Source organism: Prionailurus bengalensis, chromosome E4 (assembly GCF_016509475.1).
Source record: "Prionailurus bengalensis isolate Pbe53 chromosome E4, Fcat_Pben_1.1_paternal_pri, whole genome shotgun sequence".
NCBI classification, from domain to species: Eukaryota; Metazoa; Chordata; class Mammalia; order Carnivora; family Felidae; genus Prionailurus; species Prionailurus bengalensis.
This window is the reverse complement of record NC_057360.1, coordinates 24,272,411-24,286,714: the sequence shown is the minus strand read 5'-3', so window position 1 is coordinate 24,286,714 and position 14,304 is coordinate 24,272,411. Positions and strand designations below refer to the sequence as shown.

The 14,304-nt window shown below is 44.0% G+C and overlaps 1 protein-coding gene across 3 annotated transcripts in view; it reads left to right on the top strand.

Annotated features, from left to right (window-relative positions):
* Window positions 1–14,304, top strand: part of RGL1 (ral guanine nucleotide dissociation stimulator like 1) — a 257,870-nt gene that overhangs the window by 126,833 nt on the left and 116,733 nt on the right. Inside the window, exons 1-2 of one of the 3 annotated variants that reach the window (XM_043567991.1) lie at window positions 4,292–4,423; window positions 5,417–5,527. The exons of 1 other annotated variant lie outside the window; for it this stretch is intronic. In XM_043567991.1, the coding sequence (XP_043423926.1) occupies window positions 4,397–4,423; window positions 5,417–5,527 (138 nt within the window). In that variant the 5' untranslated portion in view covers window positions 4,292–4,396. Of the gene's footprint in view, window positions 1–4,291; window positions 4,424–5,416; window positions 5,528–14,304 lie in introns of those variants that run through there. One more of the 3 variants, XM_043567990.1, reaches the window with a different exon arrangement.

The following is a 14,304-nucleotide window of genomic DNA, read 5'->3' as shown; positions in this document are numbered from 1 at the left end:
CCACTGTTACTTTCTGCTTCTAGGAGTCTATTTTCGATAGCTCACGTAAGTGAAATCATGCAGTACTTGTCCTTCTGTGACTGGCTTATTTCACTTAGCATTATGTTCTCAAGGTCCATCCATGTTGTAGGCAAATGACAGGATTTCCTCCTTTTTTACAGCTGAGTAATATTCTGTTGTAGGTATGTACATATCACATTTTCTTCATTCATCCATCCATTGATGGACGGTTAGGTTGTTTCCACGTCTCGGCTATTATGAATAGTGTGTAATGAACGTGGAAATGCAAATGTCTCTTTGAGATCCTGGTTTCAGTTATTTAGGATGAACACCCAGGGGTGGGATTGCTGGGTCATGAGGTAGTTCTATTTTTAGTTTATCGAGTCACCTCTGAAATGTTTTCCATAATGGCTGTACCAATTTATATTCCTACAAACAGTATACAAAGTTTCCCTTTTCTCCACATCCCAGCCAACGTTTTTTTTTCTTTGTTTGTTTGAATAATGTCCATCCTAATAGGTGTGAGGTGATATCTTATTGTGGTTTTGACTTGCGTCTCCCTGATGATTAGTCATGTTGAGCATCTTTTCATATGTCTGTTGGCCATTTGTATCTCTTCTTTGGAGAAATGTTTATTCAAGTCCTTTGGCCATTTTTAAATTGGATTATTTTATTTGTTTGTTTTGTTGATTTGTATAAGTTTCTTATTTCTTGTGGATTTTAACTCCTTATCAGCTATGTTGTTGGCAGATATTTTCTTCTATATGATATGTTGCCTTTTCATTCTGTTGATTGTTTCCTTTGCTGTGTAGAAGCTTTTTAGTTTGATCTAGTCTTGCTCATCTATTTTCGTTTTTGTTGCCTGTGCTTTTGGTGTCATATCCATGAAACCATTGCCATGACCAATGTCATGAAGCTTTTTCTCTATGCATTCTAGGAGTTTAGTGGATATCCAGTTTACCCAGAACCATTGTTGAAGAGACTGTCCTTTCCCCATTGCTTGTTCTTGGCACCCTTTTCAAAGATCACTTGACTGTATATGTGTGGGTTTATTTCTGGGCTCTCTGTTAGATTCCATTGGTCCATTATTTTTCTGTCGTATACCAGTTCCACACTGTTTTGATTACTATAGCTTATTAATATGTTTTGAAACTGTAAAATGTGACACCTCCAACTTTTTTCTTTGTTTTCAAGATTGCTTTGGCTTTTCAGTGTCCTTTCTGGTTCCATATGAATTTTAGGATTTTTTTTCTATTTCTGTAAAAAATGCTATTGCATTTTTGTTAGGGATTCCATTGAATTTGTAGATTGCTTGGGGTAGTATGGATATTTTAACAATAATTAAGTTTTCAAATCTATGAACACAAGATGTATTTTCGTTTATTTGTGTCCACAAGTGAATTTTTAGCATAAATGAATTCAGTAACGTTATAGGATGCCAGATCAGTGTATAAAAATCAATTGCATTTCTATATAAGAACAACCAACAGTCCAAAAATGAAATTAAGAAAATAATCCCATTCACAATAGCATCAAAAAGAATAAAAACTTAGGAATAAGCCAAACCAAAGAGATGAAAGACTCATACACTGAAAATTACAGAACATTGCTGATCTCCTTTTAACAAAACTTGACCTGTCCTCTAGGACCCTGCCAGATCATGGGCAAGCTAATCTGGTAAATAAATTCAAACTTAATTACAAATGGCTTACTGGTTTATCCTCCCCACATATTTGCCAGGAGTATTTTAACCCAAAGGTATGTGTAATAAGGTAATACTGTCTGAGCTGCCTACAGGTGAAATATTTTTAAATGAATATTTTAAAAATTGTAAAATGCAACACTTAATGCACTATCTAGTATAACCAGACCTGTGTGTGTGTGTGTGTGTGTGTGTGTGTGTGTGTGTGGTTAAGCATTTGAACAACATCACATACATTATCAGATATAAATAAAAACAGTTATTCTTGGAAAACCTCTCTGAAATTATAATGCAATTTAGTAAGAAGACATGATTTCAGGGTTCCCCACACTGCATACATATATAAGTTTTCAGTGAGTCTGGAAAAAAATACAGTTTGGGAAGAAATGCAATAATAAGGGAATAGAACTTTTTGATTACTTACCATTTGCTAGATACTTTGCATACATATTTCATTTAATCCTTTTTCGAACTCTGTGAGGAGGTAGATGTTTGTCCCTTTTTACAGATGAGGAAACTAAGGCTCAGGGAGGTAGCGCCCAAGGTCATTCTTTTTCTTTTTGTTTCTTTTCCGAGAGAGCACAAGCAGGGAAGGGGTGGAGAGAGGAAGAGGGAGAATCCCAAGCAGGCTCTGCACTGTCAGTGAGGAGCCTGATGCAGGGCTCGAACCCACGAACTGTAAGATCATGACCTGAGCTGAAGTCAAGAGTTGCATGCTTAGCCGACTGAGCCACCCAGGTGCCTCCAACTTCACTCTCAACATAAGTGTGGATTTGAAGCTGGATCCACTTGCCTTGAAGCCTGTGTTTTCACTCTATACACCAGGTGGCCAGCCAGGGAATTGGTGGAGAAGAGGGTGACAAGATCTGAAACCGGAGTGGAGCATTATGAATTACAAGCTGCCCTGTCTGGGAAGGCTGCACGGGACAGGCAAGGCTGAGAAAGTGCTTGATGTCCCTGAAGTGAAAATTTTTCAGTAATCTCCAAATTTACAGCCCAAATCAGGTTACAGTAGTGGTGAAATTAACTAATGGCTGGCTTAACTGCCCTCAGGTGCATCTTGAGGTCTTTGAGATCACGGAATAGGTAGGTCCTCTAAGGGTGGGCCAGGGGGCCTGAGGATGGCATAAGAAGGAGGGGCAGGTAGGGCGTCCACATGATATTCCTCTAGACACTGGGGACACTCTATCCTGCTGATCACAAGGAGGATCTGGTCTATGTGCTGTTCCTTTTTTTTTTTTTTTAAATTATAGAAACAATCACTTCAGTTTCATAAAAAGAGCATTCACTGTCTCCACAGTTACTGAGCTGGGTAGGTTCTCGTTGTATAAGAGGAACTTGGCTGAGTGACTTCAAGATGTTCTTGAATGTCCCAAATCCTTTTGTTTCTCCTTGATGTGTTTTCACTGTCATTTATTCTGTTCTCCTGGGAACATCGGTACACATGACTCTCTAGCTTTGCAGTTCATGATATATTTATTATGAACCAAATCCTAGCCTTATGCCTTAGCATGGCAATTAGTGAGAGGTCTTTAAAAACAAACTGAAAGGTGATTAAACTCAACTAGTATAAGATGTGAGCTCTGAGGATTTTTTTTTTTTTGGAATTGGCATGGAATTCTGTCACGTGCCATTTTGATTATATTATCATCTGGTATTATGCTGTTGATTTATTAAAACTGGATCTAAGAGATGTTATAATCTTTTGTCCTGGTAGTAGATCTTTCTGTTATGACAAAACTCCCTCTAACAGTCTCCTTGCGAAGGGCTCTGTCCTTTCTGTTACTATCCCGCTGTGTCCCTACAGTAGGGACAACTCAACTGATGGCTGTCTCACAAAGACTCACAGAACCTCCAGGGCCACTGATGGCCCACTTTCCACGCTGTCAGCCCCACAAAACCCTATTCTGCTTTGTCCCCTTCCCACCCACGATGGCCAGTTACTGTGGATGAGCCTTATCATAATGGGTGGCAGAAAGAAGTCCAGAGCAATTTCCTGTTGGCAGCGTGCTGATGCGCGACCGGGTAGGGCCCCTGGGCATGGGTTTTGGAATATCCTCTGACCGTTTCTTTTTTGCCCTAATGAAAAACTTCCTGGCTTCTAGTACTGCCCCTCTCTTTGGGGGCAGCTCTGATTTAACCTAAATTCAGTAGGTAACAAAAGTTTTCCCGACCCTCTCCTCCCATCCTTTTGGCTCTGCCCGCTCCCCCTTTATCTCTTAGCAAAGGAAGAGGACACACACTCGGACCCCCCCGGACCCCCCCCCCCCCCCCGACACCGCGCGGGGTGCTTTCTTGGCACCTGGTGACCGTCCAGGAAACCTGAGCACCTTGAAAGGCTTGTGTCCCGATCGCCTTCGTGGCCGGAGAAACTACTGCATGCTAACTTTATGCATGGGATTTGAGAAAGGGAGAGTGTGCTCGGAGCACAAACAGGAAAGCCTGACATCACGGAGCGGCGGAGCGGCGCGGGGAGGAGTCTGCGGCGCCCTCGCTCGCCGCGCTCCCTTTGTGGCCCGAGTCGCGCGCACCGGCGGCGGCGGCGGGGGCAGCGCGCGGGTCTGTGCTCGCTCGGGGCGCGGCGGGCGCGCGGGCGGTGGGGCTGGGGGCGCGGCGGGCGCGCCGGCCGAGACCGCGTTGGGCCCGGAGCGGGGCGCAGGATGCCGCGGCCGCGGACCGAAGAGAAAACTGAGAATGAAATTGCTTTGGCAAGCTAAAATGGTAAAGAGAGCTCTGCCTTCTCCCGAGGCTTCTCTGGTGGGGAATCTTCTGCCGCTTTCTCCGGGTGTGTTTTGGACTCTCTCGGAGCGGACGGGGCCATCCGATCCCCTACTTGGGAGCTGAGGCTGCCTCGCTCCGCTTTGTACGCTTTCCTCTCGGCGTGTCTTCTTTTCAGCGACACCTACTTTGTCGGCAGTTGCCTCTGGTGTGTGTGGGGCAGATGTTTGTCGGGAAAGGGAAACTTTTAAGGACAGAGGACTGTTAGTCGGGGTGAACCCGGGAGCGCTCCCGCGCCCCGGCGGCTCTTTAACACCACTCGGGCTGTAGCTGGGGACGTGGAAGTCCAGGGGGTCGCGCACGCCTTTTACTTGCGGCTGCATGATGATGTGTTGCTTTTTCTGCACTTGCCAGATTCTTTTCCGGAAATAAACACTTTTTACCTCCAACCCCGCTAACTTTTTGGGTCCCAGCACAGCAAAAGGAGAAAAAGACACGGGGAGCGTTTCACTTCCAAGGGAGTCAGGGCTCCTGGCGTTTTAGACACTTGTTTGTGCCTGAGTTTCAAATGTAGTATGCTCAAGTAACTGAGCCACTTATAAAAGTAGTACAGACTTTGTACCAACGAATTATTTTTCTTTTCACTTAAGTGGGGGGAGGTGTTAATCAGGATTAAATCATAGTGTCTTAAAGAAGGAGGGGGGAAAAAGACTTAAGAAAACCCCCTAAGTTGTGTGAGTGAGTGTAGGAAAAATAACTACATGGAAAAGTCCAGGGATCTTGATACCACAGGAAAGGGCTGGGGTCCAAGAAAATTTCAGCATTCCTTCTATCGCAATGTGTCTTGTATTGCTCTGATTGTAATATTTATTTTGAACAGCCCGTCTTGTGCCCTGAGTGCTGGTGTAAGCAGTAAAGCAGCTGGGATAGATTGTGGTTAGCAGAGAGGAAAAAAAAAATACTCTTTTTCTTTCTCTTTATCCCATCCCCTGGCAGAGCTCGATTCAGGACTGGGGTGAAGAGGTAGAGGAAGGAGCTGTTTACCATGTCACCCTCAAAAGAGTCCAGATTCAACAGGCTGCCAATAAAGGAGCAAGATGGCTAGGGGTGAGTAAAGCTGGAGACGCTGTGAACTTTGGAGCTGCAGAGTCTCTTGTTCTGTGAATATCATTATTATTTAGCAGAGGCAGGCTTTTTTTTTTTTTTTTTTTTTTTTCTTTTTTCTTTCCTTCGTCGTCTTCTTCTCTTTTGGCCTTCAAAAGGAAACCGCCAATGACCGAGTGTTTGCACTAGCTGTTCAGGTCTGTTTTTGTACTTAATGTTTTCCAAAGCATCTTCCCTAGGTTTGTCAATAATTCAGAACCTCTTAGAAATGTTGAGGCTTTTGGCAAAGAGAGTGGGGGTGGAGTGGCAGAAAGTGACACGCAGTAACAAGGACCAGAAAGCAGCACTCTGTGCAGACAGCCATAAGCAGTTTTGCCCATATGGCACCTTTTTCTCTCGCTGTCCTCTCCCTATTGATGCTGAGAGCCCCTCTCCTCCTGTACCTCTACCACGTATCCAGGATGCTCAGGGCACAGACCATTGCCGATCTGCTGCCTACTGGGGGGAGGTGGTGGCAGATTTCCCACTGTTACCTCCTTTCTGCAGCCCGCGAGGAGACAAATGCACACTTAGTGTCCACGACTTCATATGTAGCGTGCACAGAGCGCTGGCTCTTTGGAGAGTCACTGCTTCCATAAACAAGAGTTTTTTCCACCAAGGTTCTAAAATCTTGGTTGAGATCATGTGAGTTATCTATTATCACCTAATGGCTCCTTCAGCACATCCCCGTGAGAAATGGAAAGCTTGGCGACAAGGATCGCTACTCCAGCAAATACCAACATGTGGAAGAACGAAGGAATTCTTGATCTGGAGATAGAAGTAATCCTCAAGAGACAGCAGTAAGAGGTGATACAAAAAGCCTTGAGAAAGAAGATCACGGTAGGCTGGATAGAGGGGATGAAGTGTGGTCTCACCTGGCCTCAGGCCAGCTGCACTCAGCCTTCATAGGGGATGGACTTGAGAGCAATGAAGATTGGGCACTTGTATCCAATCTCTACTGGCTTTGGGTTTCACAGAATTCAGTGTTTGAGCACCAAAGGCGGGATGTGAAGGAGGACAGGAAACCAAAGTGCCCAGAGCCTCACGTCGAGACCAGAGGCAACACGTTAACTTAAAACTCCCTGAGTTTAAGGCAGAATGGCCATCGGCCGTGATTTCCTCTGCTCCGGGTCCCCTAGTCTGCTGACACGGGCCTTCATTGCTTCGGGCGTCCCCAGCTACCTCAACTCGGGCCTTTCCTGCTTTGTACTTGGGACCGAGGTACCTCCCAGTAGGGCAGTGAACTGTTAGTCACATCTGCGGGTGTGGCCTGGAAAGGTAGGAATCTTCCGTTTGAAGACCAGAGGTCTTCACTTGTCTAACAGGCACCTTACTCGGAATATGATTTTCAAAAGCACTCGGTGCCTCCCCAGCAGACCTGATAGGGAAGGCAGAACCAGAGTTCTGGCAAGTCTTCACTTTGTTTTGGGGGGTTGTGTGCATCTTATTTACATGTGGTATTGATGTGGTGTGGCTTGTCTGGGTATTTCAAAATGATTCACAAGTTCTAAACCAGCTGCCTTTCACAGGGTCATTATGTTTCCTGATGCTGTGTTGTTCCTGTCTTTCTAAGGAGACCAATGTTACTTGGGTGACAGTTTTAGTTTTCAGCCAAACACAACAGCAACCAATGAATAAGTCAGGGGAAAATGGAGGGGTTAACTCGATAGGCCCCAGACACACAAGGTATGGTTCGCTGAGATGTTCATAGTTATGTCGTGATTCTCACTCACTTTCTGTTGCTGGACTCTGCCTCTCTTCTCTCCTCGCTCTCAGTGTGCTCAAATGTATACAGAGTTCAGAGTTGGTTCACCATGGATTTAGCAGTAGAGCTGAAATATCGAGAGGGAGACAATGTGAAAAGATTTCTTAGAGTGGATAGAAGAATCTGTCCCTTCTCCTCCATTGCAGCAAAGTGTGATTTGTGGCTACCCTCCCAGACCTCAAGAGCATGTTCTTAGGAACTTTCCAACTCTGATCCCACGTGTTTCCTTGTCTTTGGTGTCCTGTTGGGAAGCTCTGTTTTTGTCCTTGGAATTCCAGTCTTAATTAAATGCGACTCAACCAATTGAGCCATAGTAATTGCAAACCCTTCTTTTGAGGACTGAGTGGCTTCTCCATATTTGTTTTCCTACATTCCAGTAGCCCTTCCAAAATTCTCCAAAGCAACCAGTGTTAGGGTGAACTAGAGATGGAGGTGAGGGTATTACTGAAGTATGTCAATAATCTTATGAGGAAGGTGGTGTTGTGATACCTTCCCCCCCTCCCCCCCATAAGGAAACTAATGTCTAGAGAAGTTAAATTGATTTTTGGGTCACATAGCTAGGAAGTGGTAGAGGTTGGATTCGAACCCAGTTTGTTAATCCCTTGCTGTCAGGAGCTGCCTGGAACTTTCAGGCCATTTCCATAATAGTGGAAGAGAACATCAGCTCAGAAGACCAAAGATGCTTTTGGTGTACTTATGCTTATGGTGTGCTTTTTGCTTAGATACTAGCTGTGGTGCAGGACTTGATTGATGGGACTTTCTCTTCTTTACATCCTGAATGATAATTTGAACCACAAATTGACATACTTGTTAGGAAGATATGTATCTGATTGATAAATTCTCCATTTTGGATGTATGAAGTATGGTGCACCAAAGATACGTATGCGACTATGTAGCACATGAGGGTGGGCGTAGCTCTCATTATATGTCTAAAAAGATTATTCAAAAAGCCTAAAAGACTGAGCACAATTTTTGTATTTTCTAGTACTCAGATCGCAAAACACAAGATTCAATTTGGAAAGGATAGCAAAAATAATTCCGCACCCTCAGATGGGAAGTGTCATACAATCCAAAACATTCAGAACATTCTTTTTTGCTTTGTGCCTTAAATTTTATGTTTCGTGGATCTTTTGAAGTAAGAAGTAAGAAACCTCTGCCTTTGGTTGTAAAATATACAACAGAATATGGCCCGGGCTGGGGCCATACTTCTACATGTGGCTGCAGCTTTGCCTGTTGACAGTGAAGTTATGTTGGAAAACTTTGAAAAACCAAATATTATTGAAATACTGACCCCATTTTCCCTTTATAATAACTTCTTAGCCGAGGATAACTTTTCTTAGCTAGAGCCCTCAAGGAGAAGTGGCTCCAATTATGTCATAGAATCATAAAACCTCAGGATTGGAAGGGACATTAAAAAGTCATTTCATCCAACCATTCAATTAGCTTGTAGAATGTTCAGTGATTTTTGGAAGAGCAAATGGTCAAAACTGGTTATTTTTCTTTGGTCTCAGTATTGCAGTTTTATATGGACAGTGATATGTAGAAATGATTGGAGAGAACATCAGTATTCTCTGGAAGCAGGAAATGTACCATTTTAGGACGAGTACTCAAATGGACAGAGGATAAGGATCCAACTGTCAGGGAAGGGGCTTTGGCGTCAGGAGTGCAGTCTGCTGTCTTTGCAATATGACAGATGGAGGGCACAGAAAATGCATCAAACCTAGGATAAATTCAAAGTGGGGATATTTGTTTCATAAACAGGATTGGTAGTGGTAGGTCACCTCAGCAAGGTTTGTGGGGTGTGGAATGGTCAGTGGGTGGTCACATGACTTTTCTCAGTTTTATGCGTCTGTGGTTATGCGGTCCTTGTGGTGGGGCCCCAGTTCCTCCCTTCCTTATGTCCTGTATTTATCACCGTGCCTCCCACATAGGCCCTTGTTGGGTTGAGTTGAAATGCTTGGTATCTGGGAGGCTGGTTAAGATAACAAATTAAGACAGGAGAAAGCAGAATATACTTAGAAAAAAAGGGAACCAGAAATCTGTTATAGAACGTAGTGTTTAGGATGAATTGTGGCCAGTCTGTGGGCCAATATGGGCACAGTGGCAAGATAAGCACTTGTCACATCTGAATCGAGAAGTCATCTCTCACTTGGATCTACTGTTTGGCTTGACTCTACCTGGTGGTTTGGTGGTATTGCTATCCATGTTGCCTTCAATTAGTTCCTCAAGTTTTCAGCTAACTTCACTTATGGGCAGCTTCTCTGATCTCCCACGTCTGGAGGAGATACTCCCTCTGCATGTTCCAGAGCATCCTCTAATTCTCTGTCATGCATTCACCTCACTCTGTTGTAATGGTCTGTTTACTTGTTTGTATCTCCCACTGGACAAAAAGGTTGGCCAAGTGTGAACCGTGGCCATCTAGTTGGCAGAAACTCAACAAATGTTTGTTGAATGAATGGATCAAGCTTCATCCCTTTTTGGGAGACTAATTTTGTCCTGACAAATATGAATGTATGGGTTGCTCCTTATTTAAAATGCAATGAGCACGAAGATGTTAGCTTATAAAGAAGAGGAGGGGCGTGTGGGAGCGAGAAAAATCAATTAGGTAATGATTACAGCTCTCTTAACATTCTTTCTGGAACAAAGCAGGACACAAACAAAGGTAGTGATTATTCATTTTAAGAAAAAAACTCACAGTAGTGAATTAACTAGACCATTCCCCAGTGCCTTTTAAAAGGAGTGGACCCCATTGTACTTGTCTCATTGCTGAATGGTGAAGAAAGAAAGGCAAGGCACAAGTTAAAAAGCATTGGCAAACGTTACAACTGTGTGTGGTTGGGAAGCTCAGGGGCAGGACTTTAGAATTTTAAGGAGATAAGCCGTAGAGGAGCCCTTGGTTTACAGTTGGTCATCCATGTTTCCATCTAGGAAAACAGGCCCATGGGTTGCATTATTTTTGTCTAGCAGAATGTTGAATTTAGGCTTTAGAAAGTAAATTTCAAAATTTAGCAGCCATCTGTAAGTGAATCAACTCCTCTTTTTCATTTTGACCCTGGGAACGTGTTTCTAAAACAATCCACTAATATGGCAGCCTACCCCAACCAAGAAAATACAGTCCATTTCAGTTGCCTGAGATAGCGCTATAACACTGGATCCTTTCACTGCTTTGCAGATCTCTTGGGATCTGCGTCAGAGATATTTAGCATGTAATTAAAATATCCAGTTCAGTTCACCAATTCAGGGGACACTCAGCTGGTTCCAAATAATGTGTCTACCTGCGGCAAATACATAATAGTATAAATATAAGAGGGACATTGACTCCTTATACTTAAAGTATACATTCTGTTAAGTCAATATTGTAAATGTATTTTATTATTTATGTGAAATTATAAAGAGAAAGTTTCTTGAAGTTTTAAATTTAGAAAGAAATGGAGAGCAATATGGCAAATACTGTGCTTTTCTCCTTCCGTGCTTCGCTGAAATTTGTCACTGCCCTGTCTTACTTTAGTTTCCTTTGTCCATGGCATCTGTTGGTTTTACACCTCCCCCTTCTAAATAGTTAGAATCTCATAGTGACTGTCTTACACATTTTATGTTAAAATATGCCATAGCAAGACATTAACCTTTCTACCATGTTACACTATGGGATACCATGATATCCTATCTCATGATATGGAAAAAAATTTTTTTCTGTAAACAGAGCAAGGAAAGTATTGGTTAAATGGAGGGAAGATACCAAATGTTGCCTCATTCCATTGGAAAAGCTCAGCTAGCTCAAGTTTGGGTTGCTGATGGGTGTGGCTATCTCCAGAGTTGATTTGGAGTCTGGAGTTTTTGGCAGTTTCTGGGTCCTCTGCTAGTAAACACATTCAGTATGAACTTCTTGCTGCTATTGTTGTATGCTTGTTTGTATGATTCTGTCATCTGTGTTTGAGTCAGCTAAACTAGCCTTCAGTAGTATTCATTTTTTCATCAAAGACCTATGTTATGTCAAACACCATGTTAAGTCTTAGGAATCCAGCCTTGTTCTAAAAGAACTTAGAGGTAGTAGGGAAGACAGAAACTTAAACTGATTACAATATATTGAGGTAAGTATGGTCAGTGCCATGCAAAAGATCTGTGTGTTAGGGGAACCCCAGAGGGGATCATGTAAACCAAGTGGAAGGTCGGGCGCGGGCACTCCAGGAGGGCTGCATAGAAGAGAGGACTCTTTAGTGGAGAGTTAACAACTGAGTAGGTGCTGGAGACAGGGAACACAGGGTGGAGGAAAGCACAGAGGCCGGAGGGGAGACCACTGTGTGAGGCTCAGCATGGGGAAGAGGGAAGGACGGACGCCTGGTTCTGGGAAGGTGACAGGAAAGGAGGCCAGAGAGAAAGGCTCAGCCACGTCACTGAGAGCCTGGAATGCTATGTCGTGGAGTTTGCTCAGCCCTGAATGCCAGATAGTCGTTGAAGGGCCTTAAGCAGAGTGGCAGGGCCGGATCTATATTTTAGCAAGATGATGGACAGCTGAGGGGTGAATGCTCTGGAAAGGAGCAGACTGGGGTGTGGGAGAGGGAAGAGGCTAAACTGGAGGTGAAGTGAGGAAAGGGACGAGGACCTGAATGGAACGGTGGCAGCAGGACACAGAGTGGGGTGAGGGGAGGACAGTCTAGGAAGGAGGAGGGCGGGAGTGGGGGATGGGAGGCCTGGCAGGCATGGCTCTTAGGCACCCTGGCTTCAGAGAGCTTGTCAAAAACTGGGCTTTCTGGGGTCTGCATCATCCGCTGCTCATTGGGTGAAATGTCCTGCAGACTTCAAGTCGGGCTTCCTCTGTGTATGTGCTAGCAGATGCCTTCTTTCCTGTCAGAAAGGCCCTGCAGCCTAACCAGTCCCAGGTGTGCCTGCCATGTCCTGTCCAGAGATGAAATCTCAGTTAGGCTCACTGTGGACAAGGCAGCAAGCCGAGCTTGGTTCTCAGGTTCCAGAGAACTTTGAAGAGCGGGTGGTTTCTCTCTTCTCTTTCTCTCTTTCTCTCTCTCTCTCTCTCTCTCTCTCTCTCTCTCTCTCTCTCTCTCTGTAAGTCTTCTGTTTCCCTACAAACTAAACAAATTAAATCTGTAGGCCACAGAGAGAGAGAATAAACATGGAACCCACAGGCCTGTGATTATAGAGCTATATTTTAGACAACAGCAGTTAAAACTTATAATTGTCATGTTAGAGACACAAGAAATTTTATGGTTGGATGTCTTGGCCTTTTCCCTGTCCCTGTTCACTGCCTTTAACCCCTCTTTGACACGGTTTGTCCCAGTTGCTGGCATCACTGCTCTCGGAGGCTCAGTCTGGTTGCTAGTTCCACTCATGTAAAAGAAAACAATTGGTTAAGATCTAATGTTTTCCTAGTTTACCACTACCACAGTTTTAACCTCTCCTTCTCCCCCCCCCCCCTCTCTCTCTCACACACACACACACACACACACACACACACACACACGGCCTAAATTAAAATGTCTTTTCACATTTTATTTTTTAGGATCTCCTGCATCTTCGGAAGGCCTCTTTTATATAATTATTCAAAGCCTGACTTTGTCATGTCTTTGCTTGTTTTTCCCTCAATTGTGTCATTTTTGTGATTAACTTGCACCATTTAGGAACCGTCTTTGGTTTAAGAAATAGTAAAAATGGAGGAAGGAGGGAATAAAAGGTAGGGCAAGCTTACAGCATGAGATAAGAGACGCCACCTGGGAGGAGGCTCAGTGAGTCCTGTGAAGAGAGAATCACGTCATTCACCACTGGTCCTTTTGGCTTAACATTGTAGAAATACCTGGGCCTTGCCACCCATGTGGCTGCGGCTTGTGTCCCTGTGGTTGGGGTTCCTCAAAGCCATCTTCTCCCTTCCGCCCTGCAGGGCGTGACCTAAGGGGCTAGGATGCTGTGTTGTCAGTGGTTCTCAGTGTATTTTCATCCTCACGGACTCCTTACCCTACACTTTCTAGCATTTCATTGCTTGTGCCCACGTGCGGTCCGTTCATCGAAATTCGTTTCCACACGGTTAATCTTTTCCCACGTAAACTTCCCAGACGTTTTCTGTCTGTTTGATCCTTTTGCCACAGAATTGAGCAATTCAGCTTTTTCCTTGGTTCTGTTTCCTGCTGATTTCAATATCCATTCTCCTCTTTTATAAAAGTGAAGCTAAGGCCGAGTCTTTCCAGTTTCATAATTCTAAAGAAAACTGGAAAACCCAAAACCAGACTTTCCTGCTAAAAGTAGGATGTCTTTGCTCAGTAATATCAGCGGAGGCTCTCTAGAACCTTCCTGTTCACACTCTTCCCTAGTTATGTACCCTTGTCATGCCAGTAACTTCTGTCGCTGCTGGTGATGAAGCTAGAATATGTGGGCAATTTTTATCTAACAAAAGACCATTTAATGGGTTTAAGTAAAAATAATCGAAACTGGATTAGATATTGGCTTAAAATAAAATGCTTTTGTACTCGTGACATTTCCAATTAAGACTGCAGCACTTGAAATTGTTTGTTGAGCTGAGACTCCTAAATAGAAAATTCAGGAAACCGGAAGCATTTGGTTAGTTTGTGAAGCACACGGAAGACATTTGCTGTTTTGTATCCACATGTTGACCCCCCCTAATGACACAACACAATGAGCATATCTATTTTAAAAACGACTTAGCCAAGTTTGTTTTGTTTTGTTTTGTTTTGACACAGTGAGAGGGCACAAGTGAGCGAGGGGCAGAAACAGAGAGAGAGAATCCCATGAAGGGGAGGGGGTGGGGAGAGAGAAAGAAGCAGGGCTCAACCAAAGTGGGGCTCGTGTTTTTTACCCGAAGCAGCGCTCAAGCTCACCTGGTGTGGGACTCATCTCACGAACCATGAAATCATGACCTGAACTGAAGTCAGATGCTTAACCGACTGAGTCCCCCAGGCGCCTGTGACATAACCAGGTTTTAATAAGGCCCAGAGCCATCAAGGCCCGGATGGGG